Raw genomic sequence first — 25,701 nt, 5'->3', positions numbered from 1 at the left:
GCTGCTGAAGATCCAGTTGCGCTGGGTGGGTCACGTCTCCAGAATGGAGGACCATCGCCATCCCAAGATCGTGTTATATGGCGAGCTCTCCACTGGCCACCGTGACAGAGGTGCACCAAAGAAAAGGTACAAGGACTGCCTAAAGAAATCTCTTGGTGCCTGCCACATTGACCACCGCCAGTGGGCTGATATCGCCTCAAACCGTGCATCTTGGCGCCTCACAGTTTGGTGGGCAGCAACCTCCTTTGAAGAAGACCGCAGAGCCCACCTCACTGACAAAAGGCAAAGGAGGAAAAACCCAACACCCAACCCCAACCAACCAATTTTCCCCTGCAGCCGCTGCAACCGTGTCTGCCTGTCCCGCATCGGACTTGTCAGCCACAAACGAGCCTGCAGCTGACGTGGACTTTTACCCCCTCTATAAATCTTCGTCCGCGAAGCCAAGCCAAAGAAAAATCCAATTAATATATTTTTCTGGTAGGTTGATATTTTGAATAAGTAATTCCATTCTACCCTGACAAAGGCTTTTTCTGCGTCGAAAGCAACAGCCACTGTTGGCATCTTATTTCCTTGAACTGCATGAATTAAATTAATAAATTTACAGACATTGTCCGCTGTTCGTCTTTTCTTAATAAATCCAGTTTGATCTTGTTTTACTATTTTTGGTACACAGTTGGCCAATCTGTTTGCTAATAGTTTTGCTACTATCTTATAATCTGAATTAAGTAGAGATATTGGTCTATATGATGCTGGTGTTAGTGGATCCTTCCCTGTCTTTGGTATTACTGTAATTATTGCTGTCTTACATGAATCTGGCAAGTTTTATGTTTCTTCTATCTGGTTCATTACTTCCAGGAGAGGAGAAATTAATAACTCTTTAAATGTTTTATAGAATTCTATTTGGAATCCATCCTCTCCAGGTGTTTTATTGTTCGGTAGCTTTTTTAATATATCCTGTATTTCCTCTATTTCAAATGGTTTTATCAATTTGTTTTGATCCTCTTCTTGCAACTTCGGCAGTTCAATTTTAGCTAAAAACTCTTCTATTTTGTCTTCTTTCCCCTCGTTCTCAGTTTGGTATAATTCTTCATAAAATTCCTTTAAGTTCTCATTAATCTCTATTGGGATATATGTAATTTGTTTGTCCTTTTTCCTTGATGCCAATACAGTTCTTTTAGCTTGTTCTGTTTTAAGTTGTCAGGCTAATATTTTGTGTGTTTTTTTCTCCTAGCTCATAATACTTTTGCTTTATTTTCATTATGTTCTTCTCCACCTTATATGTGAATGTCTTCCCAAGGATACAATACTTATTTCAATCGTTATCAATTCCCTTAACAGAGAAATTCTTCAATGAACTAAAGAGAATAATAAGGAAATTTTTATGGAAAGGGGGAAAACCGAGGATAGCATTGGATAAACTAACAGAGAGGTACAACCAAGGTGGTTTGCAGTAACTAAACTTTAAAAATTATTATAGAGCAGCACAATTAAGATATTTATCAGATTTTTATCAGACAAGGGAAAAACCAGATTGGACTAAGATAGAGCTAGATAAAATAGGGGAGAAGGTACCGGAAAATATTCTTTATAAGTGGGATGAAAAGCTGGTGTGATATAAAAACTCACAAATATTGCATAATTTACTCAATATTTGTAAGAATATTCACTTAGAAAGGAAAAAAAAAACAAATTACCAACTACCAAAATTATTATTGATGGAAAATCAGCTAATCCCTTTTACAATAGATAACCTTTCCTTTAGAGAATGGGAGAGAAAAAGAATTAAAAGAATAGAAAATTGTTTTTTGGGAAATAATTTATTAAAATTTGAACAAATAAAGTACAAATATGGAATAACTCATGGTACAATGTTTGCATACCACCAACTGAAAGCCTACTTAAAGGATAAATTGGGAAGCAGACTGAGATTACCAGAAGGAAGCAGCTCTTAATATGTGATTACAGAAACAATGATAATAATAAGATTTATAACAAACATGTACATCAAGTTGCAAGAGAAAGAAAATGATGAAATAAACAATAAATCCAAACAAAAGTGGGAAAAAGATTTAAACAAAGATAAAAAATGAAATATGGGAAAAGTTATGCTCTGGAACTGAGGAATATAATAAACACAAGGTTACGCATGATACAGTATAATTCGTTACACAGGTTATATATCACACCCCAAAAGATAAAAAAATGGATTCAACATTATCAGATAGATGTTTATGCTGTAAGAAGGAAACGGGAACAACAGTACATGCAATTTGGGCATGTGAGAAAGTGGAAAAGGTTTGGGAAGATCTAAATCAGGTATTTAAAAAAATCACAAGAAGCAACATACCAAAAAATCCAGAGATCTTTCTTCTAAGTAACATAAGAAGTAAAGAATTAGGCCTCAAACTGGATGAAGTGCAAAAAAGATTTATTATGATAGCCTTAGCTGCAGCAAAAAAATGTATAATGTCAACTTGGAAATCAGAAGAGAGCCTGAGATTACAGCAATGGTACATAGAAATGAATAAATGTATTCCATTGGAAAAAAATAACATATAATTTAAAAAATAAAGTCACATTATTTGAACAAATTTGGGAACTGTACATGGAACATAACAGAGAGGGTCTACCGTGGACCTCCACGCCCTAAAATGATAGAATGAGAAGAAGACAAAATGACTTGATCCAGTGTGTAAAAGTAGATGACACAATTTTCTTGTTTATTTTCATTATGTGATGACATTGTTTAATGGGTTTATTGTATTGTATATGTTGAACGTTTAATGGGTTTGGAGGGGGGTGGGAAGGGGGGAGGGAAGGTAGGGAGAAAAAAGGGAGAAAATGCCACTGTGCATATTTAAGAGGGAAATGTTTGTATGTATTTTGATTGATATAGTTCACAGTGTGAAAAATATATATTTTTTAAAAAGAACAGTATTAAAGAAACCTGTGGTGGAAATACTGTTAATACTGTTTGTACATGTATGGGGGGGGGGGGGGAGGGAGGGGACATCCCTTGCTGTTTCTACCTGTCGCTCCTCCCTCTTGATTCCCCTAATAATAGTGGAAATGCCATAACCCCTCAGAACAAGCTCAAGTCCCGAGTCAACAGCATGGTAATAAAAAGCTTATCAGTCAGGTAATTTCTAGTCTTTGGAGAACTCCCAAAATACTTAGTCCTGGATCTTGCCATCAAATATCTCAGATTGAAGTCTCTGTTGGGCAGTGTTTTTATTTAGGATTCATTTTCATTTTCTTTTCCTTCTCTCCCCAACAACCTTTTTTTTTGCATTCCCATTCAACTTCCTCTAATCTGTCATCCTTCACCTCTCTGGTCTACCACTCCCCTCCCATCTTGACCTCCCTCTCCTTCATACTCTCAGTCCCAGTGAAGGGTTTCAGTCCACAATGCTGACAATTATTTTCTCCTACTGATCCTGCTCCACACACCGGGTTTCTCCAGCAGACTGTGGTTTGCTCTTTTAAATTCACAACACATAGCTTATTGGCTTTTCATATTAAAATGATCATCATGTCTGGTTCTCCTTTCCCAAGACTAAATGCTAACTCTTACTACATTCTGTTTCAATTCTGTTTTGCTGGATTTTTTTTTTGTCTCTCCTTCTAGCTCCTTTTCCTTCCAACTCTTGTGCATTTTCATTACTGAGTAAATTGCTGGACCCGAGTTTGTGTGCATCCTTTCCAAGCAGGGTAACTCAGTGAGGTTGAATGTCAGCTTGCAATGCCATACTCCTCTGAGTTCAATGTAGGAATAAATCAGTTGCCAGGAAAGGCACTGTATTTGTTCAGGTGGCTGGAGGTGCCCGCTAAAAAAAAAGGCCATGGGCTGCCATTACCCACCGATCAGCTGTTCTAGGACCCCTCTGACCACTGTGCTGGAGGCGTTGTGCATCAAAGGTTGTGGTTTCCAGTAGCCCAATAAGATATAAACTATTTGTGGAAAAAAAAGCAAGAAAATGAAATGCAAAAGAATAAAAGTATGAAATTTGGAGAATTATTCAAGAAGTGGAGGTGAATTAAAAGAATGTCGAACCTTCAGATGAGGTTCAACTGTAACACTGTGTCGCTGAAAACTTTGGTGATTCAAGTACCCTTTCAGGGCTCATAAATCGCAATGATAACCGGCCCACAAAATGGGTGATGAATGCGGCGATCGCGAGGGCCCCGCAGGGACTAATGGCCATCGTCCTGCGTGACCTCCCGCATGGCAGGAAACAGCGGGCAATGGATGGAACGCCGGCCAGTTGGAGGGTGGCACTGCAAAGACGTCACACCTGTTGTCAGAGACAGGGAGTGAACAGAGCTGGCAGAGCAATACATTCGTCTGGCTCACTCTAGGCCAGAGGTTCCGACCGCCCTCTCTGTGGACGTCTCCAGCACAGTGGTCAGAGGGATCCTAGAACAGCTGATCAGTGGGTAATGGCAGCCCATGGCCTTTTTTTTAGCGTGCACCTCCAGCCACCTGAACAAATACAGCGCCTTTGACAGGGAGCTATTGGTGGTCAGTCACTTCCAATAGTTTCTGGAAGGCAGACAATTCAAGGTCTTCATTGACCACAAACTATTGACTTTCACCTTCCACAAAGCATCTGACCCGTGGTCAGCCAGGCAGCTGAGGCACCTTTCCTACGTGTCTGAGTTCACCATGGACATCCAGCACATCACCAGCAAGAGCAACATGGTGGCCAATACATTCTCCCATCAAGGCTTTCTACGGCCTATCCCAGGGCATAGACTATTAATTCCTAGCCAGGGCACAATACGACGACCCTGAGATCCTGGCGTACAGGACAGCGCTTTCTGGGTTGTAGCTGGAGGATGTCGTCATCACCCCAGACCCAGACTCTCCTCTGCAACGTCTCCAACGGCAAGCCCCACCCCATTGTGCCAGTGGAGATGGCAGGACTTAGATGTGGTGCACAACGGCACATCCGGATATCAGAACTATGGCAAAGATGGTGGCTAGTATGTTTGTCCGGCACAATGGGCCAAGACCTGCATAATCTGCCAGGCATCCAAGGTGCAAACTCACACTAAAGCACCTCCCCAGACTTTTGAGCCAGCATGCCATAGATTCAGCCTCATCCACGTCGACATAGTGGCTCCGCTATCAGTTTCCTCTGGAGTTAGATGCCTCCTCACTAAGGTGGACCACTCCATGAGGTGACTGGAGGCAGTCCGGATAGCCGACGAGACCACAGAGACCTGCACCAGGACACTAATCAACACCTGGGTGACCAGATTCAGAGTACCAGAACATCTCACCTCCAACAGGGGAGCGCAGTTTATCTTGGGGCTCTGGGCAGCACTAGCCAAACTGTTGGCAACTCAACTTCACCATACCATGGCATATTACCTGCAGGCCAATGGACTGATGGCCCACTTCAAGGGGCTCAACTGGGCAGATGAACTGCCTTGGGTCCTTATGGGGATACGCATCATGGCAAAGGAGGACTTTAATGTCTCCACAGCAGTGCACCCTTGGTAATCCCAGGGGAGATCTTGGCTGCCGCCAAGGATCCGGAATGCCACATGGTGGCACTGAAAGAGCTGAGGGAAAGTCTGGGTACCCTAGCCGATCCACCGCCCCTGCCACACAGCCAGCCCAAATCTTACGTCACCAAAGACTTGCATACCTATGCAAAAGGGAGCACAACAGTCATCCTTCCAACGGTCATATGAGGGGCTGTACAGAGTTGTCAGGTACAATGGGTCGACGTGTGTATTGGACATTTCCAGCAAAGAGGAAACCTTCACTCTTGAATGCCTGAAATGGGACCATTTAGACATTAGCCAGCCAGTCGAGCCTCAGCCCCTGCGAAGCAAAGCTAGGCCACCCAAAGTGGCAACAGATACTCCGATCACTGATTCTGGGGGAGGGGGTTGTCGCGTAGTGGGGGGAGTGAATATGAACAGAGCTGGCAGAGCAATAAATAAGTCTTCAACCTCAACTCGACTGTGTGTGTGTGTGTGTGTGTGTGTGTGTGTGTGTGTGTGTGTGTGTGTGTGTGTGTGTGTGTGTGCGTGCGTGCGTGCGTGGATCTTACTCTACACTCTGCGTAGCATGCATGCTACAGGTCAATGATTCTGCAGCATGGAAGCATTGCCTTTCAGATAAGTGTCCAAGTGGGAACCCATTTAGATGCTTAAAAAAAATCATGGGACCATTTGAGGAACTTCAAGAGAAATCTGAAAGGTTTGTTCCTTCTAATGTCATAGTAGCTTCAGCAGGTATGGCGTGCATGGAGAGATTCTTTATAAATCCAAAGTTTTATTCTTGTTCAAACTTAAGCCCATGGTGAAGACCTGCATGGTACAAGGACTTTCACAGCATTGAGCACTCTGTATGCCTGAGCTTTACTGTACTGGGGTTTTCCTGCTTTGGCCACAGTTCCCTGTAGGAACTATGCTAATTACAGAGGCCAGCAGTAATGCGTCAAAATGTGCTTAAGTGCAAGTTTGAGATGCTGGATTTGTGACATTTATCTTAGTACCAATTAGCTGCTTACATTTGAAGGCCTCAATTTAAAGTGTCAAAATTAAGAGTCAAAGAGTCAAAATTATGATCAGGAGTTGCATAATTCTGGTTTGCTGTCTACGAAGTAGGGGACCGAGGGAGGGGTGATGTGTTAAAATATGTTAAAAGGGGTTGATGGAGCAGAAAATGCAATCTACATTTGCCTGATAATATTATGAATAAGATGATAATCAGGGCCTGGACAGTCTGGTGGACTTCTATAGTAGGAATGTGGAATTATGACCTCTCTTCCCTTTAAGGATCAGATATTGGGAATCAATCTGAGATTGAGACTGAGATTGCTGTGCACTGTTTGGGTTGGTATTGAGGCATATGAGGCAAAGTCAGGAAAATGAGATTGAGTTGCAGGCTAGGTGTGATCTAAAGGAATGGATGAATGCTTGAGGGCCAAATGGATTCCATCAATCCATGTTCTTGGCTGACCTGCAACCTGGCCAATCAGGGCACAGATGATGCCTTCTGCAAATTGCATACAGCATCAATCAAAGTTTAAGGAATGGTCCAACTCTGTTCAGAAGCATAACCAACACACACTGGTTACAAACTCTGAGACTCAAGGATATCTTGTTCAGACGACACAATTTTAATCAGTTCAGAGAAAGAATGTGAATTGAATAACATTTGGCCTCAGTAGCCATGAAACAATATTGATTTTTCAGGTGGGTGTCATGCTTCCCCAAACCTTTGGGAATTCATTTTGTCCAAGAATGCCACTAGTCCCTGGTTCAGCATTGCTGGTAGCAACTCTAGCAGCCTCTGAAGGATGGATACTATATTAGAGGCCAACCATGCCTGAATAGTACTCCTGGGAATCTCGTCAGACTGGAACTAATGTTGCAGTACATGAGCTTTTAAACAAAAATACATTCTGTCGAATGATCCACCAACAAGGTTTAGAAAAGTTTTCTGTTTGAAATGAGATGACTGTAGTACCAGTGTTACATTTTCTTGGAACTGAGCAGGCCACACTGTCTAGCCCTGTTCAAGGACCCATGAAGGAAGTTTATCCCTGGACTACTTGTCGTCTGAACTTTTTGAGCTCAGCTGAAAGAGTAAAAGAAAAGTCAGTTAGATGTCTGAAGTGAAAAAACAAGATTTAAATTTTTTAATTTAGACAAACAACATGGTAACAGGCCATTTTGGCCCACAAGCCCGTGCCACCCAATTAACCTACACCCCCAGTATGTTTTGAAGGGTGGGAGGAAACCTGAGCCACCCGGGGAAATCCCATGCAGACACGCGGATATCGTACTGTTACAAGATCAAACCAGCAACCACAAAGAAGACATATCACACAGGGGTAAAGATGAACAATTTATTAACAAAAAATCACCTTCAAACTTTAATTCAAAATCCCCCTTTTATAACAATGCCCACTGGTTACTATGCAAATTTCTATAACAGTGTAAAACTAATAAATTCCCCAGCCTAAATATAACATATGCAATTAAAGTCTAAGTTATATTTCTAACCAGCCCACAGAAAAACTTAGACACAAAACAAACACAAAACACACAAGACTCACAAAACTTCGATCTCAACCGAAGCAAAGATCATAAACAAAATTCAGTTTGTTTGGTAAACTGAAGCCAAAAGATCTTTGAGAGAGAGAGAGAGAGAGAGCACAAAATTTGAAGTTGTCTTGTGTTGCTTGCAGAGAGAGGAACCACTGGCTTGGTCCGGAACCTTCTGGCTGCCTTTGGAATGTTCATCCCTTTTAAAATGCCCAACATTCTAAACTGTCCTGCAGACCATGACTCATGCTCTGGGCCTCCTTCCACTCCACAGCACCTCCAGTGGTGGTTTATCATCCAAGTCCAGAAATCTTTAGATCATTTTCTGCACATGGTCAGTTCGTCTCCCACTCTCTCAGCAGTCCACCATTACCTTGGCTCTCTAATGCCAACTGTCACTTTTTAACATAAAACCACACAACACAGAACATTGTAACAGTACAAACTCCTGACAGACAGTGGGGATTTGAACCCAGATCCTGATTGTTGGTGCTGCAAAGGCTATGTCGTGCCACCCCATGATGGAATATGTGACTTGAATTTTAGATTAATTAACACATCTTTTACCACAGTAATTTCTCAGTATTTTGATTTCAATAATTCATTGATGGAATTGGAGTATCAATGATGATAGCAGTATTTAATGGTCATCCCTCTCTTCGTCCAGAGAAGATGATGGTGAATCATGTTTATGAGCTGCTGCAACTGTTCTGAGGAAGGTACTTAGACAATGACGTTATAAAGTCACACAGTGTGGAAACAGGCCCTTCGATCCAACTTGCCCATGCTTACCAAAATGTCCCAACCACACTAGTCCCACCTTGCCTGCATTTGGCCCATATCCCTCTAAACCAGGGGTTCTCAACTTCTTTTCTTTCCATTCACATACCAATTTAAGAAATCCTTATGCCATGGATGCTCTATGATTAGTAAGGGATTGCTGAAGGTGGTATGTTGGTGGGAAGAAAAAGTTTGCAAACAATTTTTAAAATAATACCTAATTGATTCGTTATGTGCGCATCTTCATAACTCCAAAGGATGACAATTATTCTCAAGCAAAATATTTCATTAACATTTGGGTCTAGAGCAGTGATTCTCAACCTTCACTTCCCACTCACATACCACCTTCAGCAATCCCTTACTAATCACAGAGCACCGATGGCATAGGGATTAATTAAAGTGGTATATGAGTGGAAAGAAAAAGGTTGAGAACCACTGCTCTAAACCCATCTTAACCACATACCTGTCTAAATATTTCTCAAATGCTGTAATAGTACCTGTCTTAACCACCTTCTCTGGCAGCCTATTCCATAAACCCACCACCTTCTGTGTAAAATAAAAGTTATCCCTCAGGTTCCTGTTAAATCCATCCCCCACCCACCCAAGCTTAAACCTATGTTCTCTAGTTACTGATTACCCTACTCTGGGCAAAAGTGTGCATTCATCTCATCTATTCTTCATGATTTTGTACACCTCTACAAGATCACCCCTCTGGAGCTCCAAGGAATAAACCCCTCGCCTGCTCAACACCTCCCTATAGCTCAGGCCCTTGAATCCTGGCAACATCCTTGTAAATCTTCCCTTCACCCTCTCCATCTGTAGCACGGTGACCAAGCTGGAACACAATACTTCATAAGCCACGCTCCTGAAATGATCTATCGTTGGTTTGAAGGTGATCCAGTTATCTAACCACACCAATTCTTGCAGCCACTATTTTCATGTAGCTTTTCCACTTGAGCTTCATGTCAAGAATGAGCTCCACCACCATCCCCCACCCCCCTTAGGATAAGTGTAATGGAGGATCAACTATGGTAATACATCTGAATCTTAAGGAGACATGGTTCAATTTTGACTTTCTGGTGGAAGTGAGCATTGCCTGGCACTTGTGGAATCAAACCTTCGAGAAGTAAGCAATGACCATCCCGAACATCTTCCTTGACATTTAAAGTGAAAGGTTGGGCTGCACGGTTGGTGTAGTGGTTAGCTCAATGGTGCCCGCAACTGGGATTCGAATCCAGCACTGTCAGTAAGGAGTTTGTACATTCTCTCCATGTCTGTGTGAGTTTCCTCTGGTTGTTCTGGTTTTCCTGCACCATTCAAAAGGAAAATGTATCCGGATTGTAGGGTAATTGGGTGGCACGGGGTCGTGGGCCGAAAGGGCCTGTTATGGTGCTGAATATCTATAATTAAAATTTTAAAATGTTGCTTTCAGTTCTTCACCAACACTGTCTAATGGTCAGTTACACCTGACCAGAAAGATAACTCAATCAACCATGTAATATTGTGGCTGGAGATCAGGGAATCTACTTCAGACTCTCATATCATCCTACAACTGACAACCCATGGTCTGGTATGCAATGGAATTCCTCCCTTTGCCTAAATGAGCGAAGCTCCAATAGCACACAGGAATCTTAGTGCAATTTGTGACAAACCAAGTTATTCACTCAACATCTCTTCTGCTGCTCCAGGCATTCACTCCCTCCAACTCTCCCTCCATCACTCCTTCCATTACCCTCTCCATTCACTCCCTCCATCTCCTTCCATCACTCCCTCCATCTCTCTCCATCACTCCCTCCATCTCTCTCTATTCACTCCCTCCATCTCATTCCATCACTCCCTCCATCAATCCCTCCATCACTCTTTCCATCACTCCCTTATCACTCCCTCCATCACTTCCTCCATCTCTCTCCATCATTTCCTCCATCATACCCTCCATCATACCCTCCATCACTCTCTCTATTCACTCCCTCCATTACTCTCTCCATTCATCCTCCGTCACTCCTTCCATCACTCCCTTGAACCTCTCTGGTCCTTAACTCAGCAATTTCTAACCCATCATGCTGAGAAAGAAAGCTGAGGTTCACAAACTTACCACAACCTTCTCAAGTGACACTCGTGTCTTATAAATAAATAAATCAACAACTGCCAACTTCCAAGTGTATAATTGAAGTTAATGTTTTCAGCCATTAAACTATCAAGTTGAAGCAGGTCTTGCTAAATTAAAATGGGTTTCCCATACATCTGCCACACACGAGGCCCCTTCAGCACAGTATAATTCAAAGATCTGTTGCTCCTGTGCTTCTCCCTTATAATGGCCCCTAAGTATTGTGCCTTTAATCTGATGGTCACATGGTCTCTGCACCTGCACTTCCTCTCTCTTCAGATCTATCCAATTTATGCTAGAAGACTGGGGACAGAGTGTTTCTAAATTGGATAGATCTGAAGAGAGAGGAGGTGCAGGTGCAGAGACCATGTGACCAACAGATTAAAGATGCAGTACTCAGGGGCCATTTTAAGGGAGAAGCGCAGGAGCAACAGATCTTTGAATTATACTGGTTTGAAAGAGTCTCGTGTGTGGCTGTGGACAATTTCTCCATGTTATAGGGGAATGAGAATAACACTCTGTGACCAAAAAAAAGTGAAGGTCACTGTGAACAGCTGACCCACGGAAAGGTTTCTGGAAGCAGGAAAATATTGCTTTTGGATTGTGGCCATTGCTATGCTCACTTGCAACGGCTGAACTACGAAATGGATCTGGGAACAGAAGAAATAGTGTAAATTGGCTGTCTCCAGAAAGGGTTCTGGAAGCTTTGCTTCCTGTCCCCTATGCACAGAAAAGGGAAATTTTCGTTGTCCCTTGTCTGAAACGGACATTGGTCTGGAAGCCTTGACAAGGATTTTGAGAGTTCACAACTGTCTGTCTAAAGCCTGGGCTCTCTCACCTACTTTGTGAACTTCTTTGCATCAATTTCAAGCTGACATGTCAACACTGAATTTCTGAAACTGAACTTTGAACTGCCTTTTGAGAATTGTGCCTTGAACTGTAATTTACATAAGTATATTTGTGCATAGTTGGGAGTTAAGTAGATAAGTTTAGCTAAATTAGATAAAGTGTTATATTATTGTTAATTAATAATTAAAATATTATTTTAAATATAACATTGTCTGGGCTAATTTCTATTGTTGTTGCCTGGTATGTAACACCTCTCTCACTGATACAATTCTGTGATACCTGCGTTCTGATGAAGAGTTTCGACCTGAAATGTCACCTGCCCATGGGGTTTCATGGATTCTGCCTGACCTGTTCAAATTTTGTATGTTTCTCCAGTTTCCTGGCATCTCCAGTCCTTGTCTGTGCCTGTCTTATTTATCTGCTATCATTGCATTGTGTGGACCTCAAACAAAACAAGCAATTGACTATATTTCGGAACTTGTGACATTAAAACAATTCATCCGTTAATTCAGGGACACATAACTTGTCAGGAAAAGTACAAACCATGAATTCAATCTGAGGAAACAACAACTCACCCGATATTTAAAAAATAAGGCTTTTTTGCCTCTGACAGAGCCCTTTTTCTCTCCTTCATTCTCCTCAGGGGCTATCATAAACATCGGCTGACTCAGCCTCTTCATTGCGTTCTGCTCAAAGGTTTGTTCCTCACCTCCATTTGCCACAGCAAAAATTAGAGCTGGAAAGGCATCAAATGAGAGAAAAATAATTCTGTTGAAAGGGAACTGGTGAAAAGCCTTTATTTCTAAGTGTGCCAGGGCTGTCAATGACCAGACAGCACACAGCTGAGCTGACTCTGTTGTCTGGAACTGCACGACCACCCTGTCCTTTGTCATGTTATTTCTCCTGTCACCTCTGGCTCAGCGGGTATCTCTGGGATCCAAATTTGTAGGTTCGACCTGCAGAAGACGTGAGTGTAAGATGCTGCCCTAATATTCTGTTATAGGGTTGTGGAGCACATGCATCATCAGTAGGGCCAGCAGCTGGGTGTCAGCTAAATAACTCTAACTTGAGGATTTTGAAGATCCCCTGGAGTTATTGGCTACCTGAGTGGGTACAAGACCCACAGCAGTTACTATGGCCATGGAGGCTGCTCTTACCAGAACTCAGGACAAGGGCACTAAATGACAGTTTGATTGATCCCCATCCAACCGTCGATGATGGAGCAGCTTCTGGAATGGCAGGAAACGGCTGGGAGTGAACCTGATTCTCCACTTATGTTAAATGGTCAGGAACCCATTTTAGCTATCTCGTTACTTTGTTTATACCAAGTGATCTTTGAATCCAAAATGGCCCTGGAGAGTGGAAACATTCTGCAATGCCTGATAGCACTCAAATCTGCGACAACAAACCATTAATCTTGTGGATGATCAGGAATGGTTTCACTCGGGAATGGTCAGGCTTATGCTTATACTGAAAAATTACACATCAGGTTGTTGGTTGACTTTTAAATCTGGACAAAGATGATTGAAACCTAGGAGGGACTTTAGTTAGAGTGGTCTTGGAGGCAGGTTGTGAACGAACCATAATGTTGTATATGGGTAAGCTGAATCATGGTCCATTTGGTAACTTTGCTCCCCACCATTGGTCATTTCCACCTTCATATCCATATTGTTATTATTGTATCAGATTACCCACTGGTGTTGGAGAAAGCAAACTACATGGATCTGGGTTACATTTTAATAAGAGCATAGTGGGAATTGTATTAGCATCTAATTTTTCTCTCTCTGTAACTGCACTTTTGTACTATGTCTTACTTGTATTTATATATGAGATGTCTACTGGTTTGCTTGAAAAACAATCCCCATCACTATGCATTGGAGGTTGAACTTGAATACTGCATTAGTCCCTTGATTTCTCTGTACAGTACCTGGGATCGTAGGCATAGATCTGCTGGCAAAACTCATCTGCTTGAGCATTGAACTTGGGCGCTTCTCAACTGGGTCCGACAGGTTTGTGTCACTCATAAACTCCTGCTTCCTTGACAGCTGAAATTAGCAGAAAACACTCATGTCACGAGGTTAGTGATAGGGTTGATAGGATAAAGGCGAGAGATGTAATGGATGAATTGGTATTCAAGGAAACAGTTATATTAACGGAAGCTCTCGTTTCATCAGTACCAATAACAAATGTTTCAAAATCAGGAACAATGAAGTTCAATGCAAAGTAAGCTTGCTCTACAATGTGCCTCCAAACACAACGAGTCAAATTACTGAGTAAATGAAAATATAAAATAAACTGCAGAAGACGAAAATCTTAAATTAAAAAAAATATAAAATGTTGGGAAGACTCAGCAGGTCAAGCAACATGTGGGGAAAGAGAAACAGGCAACATTTTGGGTCCACGTCTTTTTGACAAATTGCAGGATCAAGCTTCTTCACAAAAGAGTTTTAATACAAAGTTAAGCTCCCTCCACTTTGTCCCTAAACACTCCAAGAGCAGGAAATACAGAGGGTAAAGCCCCATCTTGCAAATGGTCCAGGTGCATCCTCATCAATAGCCCCCATATTTCTTGCAGCAACACAGCATTTTTCTGACTTGCACACCAACCGAGCAACAGCCTTTGCATGGGCTTGTCAAGTGTTCAACCAAAAACCAGTTTTTCAAGCTGTGGTCCAGCCATATTCAACAGGAACTGGTTGAAACCATTGCAAATTCTCTTTAGCTTTTCATAGTGGCTAGTGATTTTTGTTTTATTTCACACTGTCTACACAAATAGCACGTCAAGGAGGCGTGGGTTTAAAAGCGAAGGGCAGGTAAATGAACAGTCCATGAGGTTGCAGAATCCAACCCTCATTGAACGACTTGTGCTGGCTAATCTATAAATTGTACTTCCACACTTCAGTCCCATTGGAGAATGGCAATAGCATGTACCTCTTCCAGGTAATGCTTCAGACCTACAGGGGCAGACAAAGTCAGCAATAGATCATTGGAACGAATAACGTGTGCAGGACAATATAGCCCATTGAGTGCAGGCACCTACTGAAGTCCATCCATTATTCTTGGTTAATGACTTCCTCAAACCAATACTATCTAAACACCTTCTTACTGTAGCTATGAAATTATTATCCCACGAGTCCATTGGGGATTGTATCCTAATCATCCTTTTCATAACTCTTTCTGATTCTTTTATTAATAAGTGAAAGCCTGAGCTCCTGGCAAGGAATCCTAAATGCATTGAAACTTACCTCTTCAATTATTCTAACTGTATATGAATTAAAACATCTTAATTATATTGTCACTAGACATCTTTCTCTAAGGACATCATCTCAACACTTCACTCACCATCAGTGCAACTTTGGATTATAAATTAAAAGAGAATGTGTCTTGCCTGTGTCATCTCCACACCACTGTGTGATTGGTGACATTGGTGTGGCCAATTTGGGCCTGATTCAAGATGCTTGGCACAGAGTTACGGTCAGGGTGTTAACTTGGAGATGTGCTCAGAACAGAGAACAAAGTTTAACTGATACTGATTTAAAAGGGACTGTGTGGATGGGATGATGGTTACTTTCCTGGCATCTTGAGTTACCACTGGCTGGAGTTTGGAATGTGCATACTAGCTGAAGATGCTTCCGTTCAACATATAATCTCTTTGCCAACAAGTTGGACTATGTTATGCCTGCTTCCTGTGGTGTAGACTTCAATGGTTCTGTGCTGACACGGCCCACATGACACCCGAGAAAGGAACAGGATAAATGTCCCTTCTCTCTGCGGTAAGTTTCTTTGGGAATGTAGGCTTACCCTTTTGGATTCTGTTGGCTCTGATTTGTTGTCCGCAAACACCACACTGCTCCTCTTCTGCCGCTTTCTCTCCTTCCTTAATTTGATCTCCCCTTCCTCCTTGATGGCTTGTTCGGGTGCCTTCTCTTCCGCCTTCAGGATTGGTGTCTTTGGTCTTGGACTGTCTGGACTTACAATGCTGGAAGGGTGCAAGGAGCACATGGGTGATATACCCACCAAGCTTACTCAATTGCCCCTGATTGCACTGACAGACATTCCACCTACACACAGTTGCTTAATCAAGTGGAGTAAGAGCTTAACTACTATCATACTTTGGACATTCTTTCTGCAGCTCAAGGTGACAAGAGTGAAAACAATAAAGGGTATATTGAAGAACTCATTCCACTGAAGATGCAAACAATAATTGCACATACTTTGGCTCATATTTAAAAGATACTCATTGTGGATTGGCTCAATGGGAGATAGGAGGTGAGTCAACATATGTTTGCTTGAGGGATTTAGTTGGTTTTGTTGTTAGAACTAGCGATTGGACAGGGCCTGAGTGATAGGGAGAGAGGCAGGAAATAGGATCAGTAAAGACATTGGGGTGTGTAGTTGACGGTGGGGTTGGGATGAGGGTTGGTAATTGGAGTTAGGGATAGTCATTAGATCAGTGGAAGGGGGAAATAGACTTCGAGGTCGAGTAGAGGTTGCTATCTGCTGCTGTCAACTGAGGGTGGGTTAGTGAGGGAATGCCAGCTTAAAATATTGCATAATATCTGGATGAGGCAGGATCCCAATGCTGAGATGCCAGCAAAGTCTCCTTTAAGGAACTTTGAAGCAACACTTAACCACCCTCTGCCTCAATGAGAAATCACCACCGTATTCTTCATTCACTGGAAGGTAAGGACTAAATGAAGGTTACAATGAGAATACATAAATAGCCCTGATGATAAAAGATGCTTTCTCTGCTGCTGTCCTTCGTATATATTCTTGGTCTTCCATAGCTCTGATTCACTCAATAGTTTTATGGCTGGATTTTCAGTGTTTGAGGACTGTGATAAATCTTACAGCAATCTGATATTTTCAGAAAATGCATGCACATAGCCACAAAGTTTCTTCAAATATAATATTTGACAGCACGATGATCAATTACTGCCGAACACCACAAGTGGCAACAAAGCTGCTCATTGTGTTTACCTGTCGACAATCCCTTTGGCTGATATGCTACTCTCGGAGTTGATGGAAGAGAGAGATATCATGGACACCTGTCGGTAGGATCTCAGCATGGATCTCGGCCGGCTTGTCCGTTTGTCATCGATATCCGGCTGGAAGACAAATCCCAGGGGAGAAAGCAGGTGCATGGAGTTAGGGTAAAATAGATGGGTGAAGACTGTTATTTGTGTGTCAGAAATCCTGCTCCAAAAGCTTGATCCCAGAACCTTGGTTGACAATGCAGAGCAGTGCAGAAGAAGTGCCCTGCTCAAGGTGATATTGCTCAGGAAAGCAAGACGCCCTGCTCTTGATGCAAAAAATGTGCCTGTGTGCAGCGCACATCAAGACGCAGGCAGACTGGCTCTGTGTTGTTACGGCTGCAGGCAGTGGAGCAGCCACATCAAGAAGGCGCCGCCGGGTGCGTCTTCTTCTGTGCTCAAGCGGGCTGCGCACATGAACTTGGCTGTGCCATTATGTCACCGTGGGCGGAACTTATAAGGTGCAGCGTGGGCTTTTCAAAAATAAACCACTGGGAGTGTAAGTGACTGACAGTGTATAGTCTCCTCAGTTCACTTTGCCTTGTAGCTACCCCCACTAATTGCTAAAGAGCAGGGATTCCTCCTAAAGTCCTGGTCAACATTAGTCACTGGACCAAATAAGCAATGCCTAAATCAAGGCTTTGGTTAAAATAATGAGCATGGGTATTCTCTGCATATTCATCAGTAGCCTCATCATTTAAAATGAACTAAGCTCTCTTTACATTTCCAAAACCGTTGCACTAAATGTAACTCTGATGGGTTTGCAGGCTGCTGGGGCATGCTAAATCCTGTCCCTCTTGGGTAAAAATTAAGAAGAATTGAGGGTTTGTTATTACAAAGCTGTGGCTCGATCATAGTTCTCCATTTTTGGGACAGATTCAAGATGAGAACATCAAGTGCCCTTTGCACCCCTCCCCATTGCTAGTGTGTGTGTGTGTGTGACAGGCAATCCACCAGAGAAATGGTCTGGGACACTCCTGATCTTTGACAGAAGTGAACTAGAGTGATTCTTACCAACTCCCTTGTTCCATACTCTTTCTCAACTTTGATCTTTAGCTGCTTGAAGCACTCCTCCATCCGATCATGAAATGGCCGCAGGTCATCCGTCACCCGTTTCCCGTGAAGTCTTATCCCTTCTCCGAGCAGTGGCAGCTGGTGAAGAGAGGAGGAGAACCTTCTCAGCACATAAGAACTCTGGGTACAGCACTGGAAGCATCTGCAGCTCAGATCAATACAATCATTAGCGTGGGATGGGGACCTGTTGTAGGAGAGAGGCTGGTGGGGTTGGGGGGGGGAGTGGTGGGGGCAAAGGTGTGAGTGAGTTACTTCAGCTGGTCAAAGCTCAGGTGAATGACTACTGAAGGCAGTTCCTCATCTTCCTATTTACCTTGAGTTTGGGATGGGGGGTGAGTATGGTTTGAGTTCACAACAGCAAGGGTGTGTATAGGCTACATCTGGTTGAGGCTTGAATGCTTGATCATCTCTTCTATTTAAGAGATAGATGTCTTCATTGTGAAACTGGCTGTTCTGTACTTCATAAAACATCACATTGACCACATTGAGTAAATTAAATCCAGTGTAATTCAGACCAGTTTAGACACAGCCCAATATAGGCCCTTTGGCCCATGATGTTGGGTGAACCTATGGAAAACTACTCCACAACAATCTACATCTTCCCTACTTCATATCCATAACCCTCTATTTTTCTTCATCCATGTTCTTATCTAAGAGTTACTTGAATGTCCCTATTGAACCAGCTGTCGCCACCACCCCCAGCATTGTATTCCAAGCCCTGTGTAAAACACCTATCCCTGGACATCTCTAAACTACCTCCACTCACCTTAAACATGTAAGAATCTAATGGATTTCTTTGAGAATCTGGACATTTTTTTTCTCTTGGTGCTCAATCCAGAAATTACACATTTCTAAAATTTGGACTGCAGGACTGAACCACCCTCCACCCTACCAGTCTGACTCCTTTACCACTGGTAGTCGAAGCAGAATGACCCGCTCTCAGTACCAAAATTAAAGTGCGTCGAGAATTGCGAGTGCAGGATCAGATCCCCACCATCGCATTCTGTGGAGCTGTTAACTTTTCGCAGCGAGAACAGCCCTGCGTGACTGTATATTACCGAGTAACTGCTGTGAACAAATCAAGATGGATAGCTTTCCCTCCTGTGGCTTAATAATGACAAATCGTGGTCATCAGCTGCCACCTAGTGCAAGGTAGATGCACTTGTTGAATACAAAAGCAATCGTACGTTTATAGCTTGGTAAATCGATCTAAGGGCTGCAATCCAGAGAGCTGGCTTTGCTGTTCTTTTATGACCAGATAGAACTGTTTCCTGAACAATTCAGCATGAGACAGCCAGACAACAATAAATGTTCTTTTTGTAAATTATCGATGTGTTTTGACTCCTAAAGAAAAAAAAGCCACCATTGCTTCCACAAAAATATGGCTTTAGAGCAGCAATCCCAAAATCTCTGTCCTCTGGTCTTATTTACCATGCTTCCTGGATTAAGGATTAGACCAGGTGACACTTTGGGTTATCTTGAAAGGAGTATTAATCTTTTGAATACAGTGGCAAGGTCTAACAATAAATCAATGGGATTTTTTTTTAAATGGTGCTTTTTCTGTAGTAATTCTGATTATCAGAATTAGAGGCTGGAAGCAGGTCTACTCATCACGAATAATGATTGAGAAGAGAAGTTGATTTCTAATCTATGTGTTAGTGACTGTAAATTGTCATTAGAGATGTTGCATGATCCTTGCAAATATAAGACTAATGTAAACAACAGTATTATTACCTGGAGACATGGAGAATTATTGCTGGATTATTGTGTGGATATTGTTAAAGAATGAATGCGAATACAAGCAAGTCCAATTAAATTATCTGGCAACCCATGATCTCTAATTTGTAACATGTAACCATCCATGCACATTTTGTTTCTAAGAAATATCCAACACTTGAAAATGATAATGTGAAGTCAGGATTCCATATGGTGAGTGTGAATGGGTTTTGGATTTAGATATTTGGGTGTCCAGAGTTTCTAAATGCGATGGGTCAGAGAGCCTTCACAAATATCCTGAGTGGGTTTGGACATACAGATTCTTTATGGAGAGTACAAATGGGATCAGGTGTTTACTAAATCAATGCAGGTGGTGTGAATGTGAATGGTTGTGAAGAGATTTTACACAGAGGATATAGATGAAGTTGGGTGCTCAGGTGTTTCTATATCAAGCCTATGCAGGTGTGCAGACATTTCTATGTGAAATATGTGACTGGGTTTACACATGCAAAGAGACTCCATATCAAATTTAGTGTGAATTGTGTTCAAAGATTCTGCCCAGGTTTATAAATGGGTTTGGAGTGAAGAGTGCAAGTGGATTGTGTGGAGAATCCTTGTGGAAAGTTTATGAATTGGAATTCTCCTCCAAAAAGATTTGATGTTCTGAGGTCCATGCTTCATTCTTACCTGCCATGCTATGAGATCTTTTAAGCGAACCAGTTTCTCCCAGTCTTCTGGGTGATCATTCGAATAAGCCTCTGTGAAGAAAGCCTGAAAAGGCAGAATATTTAAGTACAGAATCACAACCGCACCTGACATAAAGACCTAAATATTATCATGTTCCTTGAGTAAAACAGCCATTTTTACACACTCCTGCTATCAGAAGGATGACACATTGTTGGTGTGCTGGAATATTCTATCACATTCTGGGAAAGCCTGCAAAAAATGGCCAGATTCACCAAAATCCACTCTGACACCAAATGAACATGATTTTCAGCCAGAGACAGGATCTGGAGAATTCCCACTGAGGCATCACTCAGTTCAGCCTGGTTCCTACGCTTTGCTGGATTGAGATCAGAGAAGAGTATCAGGCTTCTTTGTGGCAACTGCAGGCATGATGAAGGTCATGAAGGAGATAAAGGGTGTTGATGAGAATGAAAAGGATCCTCTCTCCTCTTAAAGTTTTGTTTGATGGGATATGTGACTGGTGTCAGGTTACGTTTGAGGAGGATTCTGACTTTGAGGTACTCGGTCATAATCTTGCAGATGCTAACTTTGCAGCATTGGATATTCTGCCAAGCACGTTCACCTGAAGTCTGAACTTACAATTCCTCTCGAGCTGTACAGGAATACTACTGCAACAACATGTATAATCAGTAGGGTAAAACTGACCTGTCTAGTAGCTGTCTAGACCCATCTTACACTCCAGACAATCCAACGCTTAGTGAATTCTGTTTTTCAATAAGTCAAGCCAACATCGAGGGTTGGTGGGAGTTGACATCAGGGACTGTGACAAACGCTCTGGAGGAAGAGCTGGACGGGAGATGGCTTTGGTCCTTCTTGATTGGGAATTGCTCGCTGTACACCAATCCCATGTTCTCACAGGATATGTCAGTAGGATCTGCACACCACCACTCTCAACTTCAAAGGGCAGTGGGGTGCGCCAAGTAAAGTGCTACACTTGGTGAGAAACAGCAATATTGTCACAAAGCATTGCAGTAATCAGAGTGGGATTTATTTTTTTCAGATTCAGATTTCAGATTTATTGTCAGAGTATGTGCATGACATCACATACAACCTGAGATTCTTTACTCCTGCTGGCAAGCCAATTCAAAAAAAACTGACTCAACGTACACATGTCAACAAATAAAAAATGTAAACAAACTGACTGTGCAATACAGAGAGAGAGAGAAAAAAATCAATAAAGTGCAAAAATAAGAGTTCTTATTCAAGTTCCTGATTGAGTTTGTTCTAGTCAAAGTTGAAAACTCTGTTTTTGACCATCTTAGAGAAACAATTTTAGTTTTGAATGTACTTTTATGTTGCATATCCCAAGAACATGCAGCTGATAATTTTTTTATCATGTAATTTTGAAACTATTAACATATTAATAGTTTATTCTCTATTTATTAATTGTTTTAAGTATAGTTTACTGTCTTAAGAGTCCAAATAAACAGTGAAAGACTCAATGATACTTTAGAATGGACTTTTCTTTAATGAGTTAAACCAACGACACAGTCTTTTTAAAAAAAAATTATAGGTTTTTATAAGAATTACAATACAATGAAGAAAAGGGAACAAAACTGAAAATACAATATCACATATGTAAATATAAAGATAAAACTTCAAACAGTATAAACTTGGACCCCCCTCCATTGCAATGGGTGAAAATGAAAAAAAAACACCAAAAGTATTGTATAAAATTCCCACCTAACCTATTCTAATTAAAAAAAGGGAAAAAAACTAACAAAAAGAGCTTAGCTGCTTATCCTGAGGGTTACATATATTTTGTAGTTTTTGATTCCTATCATGAATTTAAAAAAAACAAAGGTAAGACTATAATTGGGTTGGATTGTACTTCCACCTGGAGTATTTTTGAAAAGATATTACAATTTTCTTTCCAATAGTTTTCTAGGTTGAATAAGAGCAAAACATGTGTCAATGTAGCAATTTCACATTTGCCTCTGTCATAAATAGGGTTAATATTAGAAAAATGCTAGACAATTTAACTTTGAACATGTGAAAACAATGCACCACTTTGAATTGGATTAATGAATGTTGGGCACATATAGATGTATTTACCAGTTTAAAAATCTTATCCCATAGATAAGGGACTTGCAAGTTCCAGTTTCCAAACCGTTTTTAATCTTATCATGAAGTACTGAATATAATTTTAATAATCTATCATATATAATTCCAATTAATCCTTTCAGAGAAGGATTCAATTGAAAAATATTATCAACTAACTCTGGTGGATATACAAATGGAAAATTCAGTAATATGGTATTTAAGAAAATTCTAATTTGTAAATATCTAAAAATATGAGTATTTGGTAAACATTATAGATAAATTACCCAGCTGGATGAGGATATTATAGAGAAGTTGTTGAATACCAAAGAAGATAGCATATAACAACTACATTTAAGGATTTGGTGGAATTCATTAAAAGGACAGTTGGATGTTGTCACAAATCCAGTGTATGGAATTATGAGTACTCAAACAGTGAGCAAAGAAGTTGAAAAGTCCAAATCATATCCTCAACCAAAATTAAAGAAAAGTACATTTTCCCCCTCTCATGACAGTGTTGGATAAAGGAAAATGAATGTTCACCTGTTGAGAGGAAATGTTTGTTATGTAATGATAAGTATGATTTGGAAAAGTGTGCTCGGATTGAAAAGAAGACACATAATGAGAAAATCTCTTTTTTGAAGGAAAATGGAGTATGTTTTGGCTGTCTGGGTAAAGGACACATTAGCAAAACCTTCAAAAAGTGACTCAGCTGTGATATATGCAATCAAAGGCACCCTAAGATACTACTTTTCTTTAAGGAAAATAATACGGAAAAGAAGCAATCATTGATGGGAGAAGCAGGGTTGAAGCTTCAGTATTGACAAGTGGTCTCACTGGGGCTGGTGCAGATAACTGCAAACTTTCAATTGTGCCTGTACAAGTTAAGACCAAGGATGGGAATGCAATGGTATGTACACTTGCATTTCTTAACCCAGGTAGCACTGCATCATTTGTACTGTGGGGCTTATGAATATGCTTAATCTTCAAGGAAGAAAGACAAAGATTCTATTGAAAACCATGGGACAAAAAAATAATTGAAACTAATATGGTTTCAGGGTTAGAAGGTGCTGGAATACCCAGCGATGATTTTTGTGATCTTCCCGATATATACACCCAGAAGACTATGCCTGCGCATCAAGGAAACATTCCATGTCAAAATGATGTGGATCAGTGGTGACATTTGACAAAGATTTTAATGCCAGAAAATAGCTCCTATATGATGATGCTAATTGGTTGAAATTCACCAAAGACTCGGGAACCAATAGAAGTAATACTGAGTTGGAGAGATGGATCTTTAGCAATTAGAACTATGCTAGATGGACAATCAATGGACCATTAGAAAGAAAGAATGTTGCTCAGAAGCAGTCAACATCAAGTGTCAACATGATATCTGTTGTGAAACTCAATGAACCATTGAAACAACCACTCAAGACAGACTTTCCTAAACACCTTGAAAACAATCAAAACTCTCCCGATACACCAGCAAACAAGATTAATGAAGAAATCTTGCAGCAAGTTTTAAACACAATGGCTCTGATGGAATAAAGGACCATTTCATTGACAATATGGTGCAAATGCCTTCAGAGTACAAAATCTTGAAAAAGGACTTAAAAATATTGGATATTCCAGAAAAGAGTGACCAAAGGGGTTTTAACTTTGTACTTGGAAACAAAACTAAATCTGATGATTCTTCAGTTTTGAAAGTGATGAGGAACAGAGAGGAGATGGCAAGAATGAAGAGTTAACTGTAAATAGCATTCATGAAGCCAAGCAAAAGAGAAGAATAACTGCTGAAGAAATGAATGCAATTATTGAAGAAAGCCTTATACAGTTCAAAAAGGGGATTCAATTTTTGAAAGTGAACAAATCATTGTTTAATGGCATATGACTGTGGAAAACAGTCAAGGTGCATTCTTGAAGACACACTTGAAGATGCAGAAAGGAATTAACTTGAAGAACCAGTTAATAAATGCAGAGAGAGAATCTAATTAAAAAAAACTTCAAGGTAAGTTGTCTGAATTGGAAGTTATAAAATTAGATCCAGAAGTACAAGAAAAGGCAATAGAAGCCAAAGTTGCTGTTTGATGATTTTGCGGAACCAATGTTGTTTAATCTATACAAATAAATAAATAAATGTTGCTTCATGAATATGAGAGTCTCTATAACCTTTCTATAACCAACCGCAAAAGAAAAATAAAAAAAGAGAAAGAAGACCCATCAAGTGCCCTCAAAAAAGTGAATACCTTGAAAACTAAAGATGGCTTTGTGAACAAACCAACGACCAAAGTCTGTCTTTGACAAGAAGCAGAACGTGTTAATGATTAACTTTCACTTTCTTTTGAATATTTATCTGATGTTTGATTGTGGGGCAATTATTATTTTTAGATAGAATAATTAGGGGCCTGTATTATAAGGGTTAAAATGACTTGCAAATATATTTTTGCCAGTTTCTAGCAGTCTGCAGAAGATTGTTGACGTTCTTTTAAGTGTCTCTATAGTAACAGTCTTCCAGTCAAGATTAAAAGCTGTGTTTTCGACCATCTTAGAGAAACAATTTTAGTTTTTAATTTGCTTTTCTGCTGATAGAACCAAAAACATGGAGCTAGTCCAGATAATTCCTTTGACTGTGTAATTTTTAAAGTATTAACATATTAACAGTTTATTGTCCATTTATTAATTGTTTTAAGTATATTAAGAGTCCAAATAAACAGTGAAAAGCTCATTGTTACTTTGGAATGGACTTTTCATTAATGAGTCAAAACAAGTCTATGTGTTACTCAAGTGATTATAAAGGGAAATAGTCGCAATAACTGGTTTAATTGATGCCATCATGAAACAGGTGGGTACCGCACCCTGTTGGAGTGAAATGTTAAAGATATCTGTGAATATATTGGCATGTTTGTCAGCACAGATTTTTATATTCGGCTGGGTACTCCATCCAGACCAGATCATTAACTTTCTTTGGATTCACTCCCCTGAAGGCAACCCACACGTCATCCTCAGATATGGACAGAAGCGGAACATCAGGGGACATGGAAGTGCACAAAGGTGGTTTTTCCATGTTCTTGTGGTTCAATCAGGAGTAGAAAGTATTGAGTTCATCAGGAAGTGCAGATTTTCCCTCTCCAACTGCACCGAATTTGGGTTTGTGGCAGGTTATGTCTTTTAGACCCTGCCACAGCTGTCAGGTATCCTTCGTTGTTTTCATTTTCATCTGGAAACACCAATTTGCCTGGGACATTGCTTTCTGAAGGTCATACCTGCTTCTTTTGTAGTGACCTG

General features: G+C 40.9%; 1 protein-coding gene and 1 long non-coding RNA gene across 2 annotated transcripts in view; one reads left to right on the top strand and one right to left on the bottom strand.

Annotated features, from left to right (window-relative positions):
• Positions 1-25,701, top strand: part of LOC138743576 (uncharacterized) — a 67,823-nt gene that overhangs the window by 13,156 nt on the left and 28,966 nt on the right. The window lies entirely within an intron of this gene.
• Positions 7,122-25,701, bottom strand: part of LOC138743573 (dedicator of cytokinesis protein 2-like) — a 699,740-nt gene continuing 681,160 nt past the window's right edge. The window contains exons 47-53 of the mRNA XM_069899077.1: positions 20,317-20,400; positions 17,854-17,991; positions 16,787-16,914; positions 15,608-15,785; positions 13,734-13,851; positions 12,382-12,542; positions 7,122-7,603 (exon numbers count right to left, since the gene is read on the bottom strand). Of these exons, the coding sequence (XP_069755178.1) occupies positions 7,574-7,603; positions 12,382-12,542; positions 13,734-13,851; positions 15,608-15,785; positions 16,787-16,914; positions 17,854-17,991; positions 20,317-20,400 (837 nt within the window). The 3' untranslated portion in view covers positions 7,122-7,573. The remainder of the gene's footprint in view (positions 7,604-12,381; positions 12,543-13,733; positions 13,852-15,607; positions 15,786-16,786; positions 16,915-17,853; positions 17,992-20,316; positions 20,401-25,701) is intronic.

The sequence above is a fragment of the Narcine bancroftii genome, chromosome 9, assembly GCF_036971445.1.
Source record: "Narcine bancroftii isolate sNarBan1 chromosome 9, sNarBan1.hap1, whole genome shotgun sequence".
NCBI classification, from domain to species: domain Eukaryota; kingdom Metazoa; phylum Chordata; class Chondrichthyes; order Torpediniformes; family Narcinidae; genus Narcine; species Narcine bancroftii.
The sequence above is the reverse complement of the archived record's forward strand: the minus strand, read 5'-3'. Positions and strand labels throughout refer to the sequence as shown.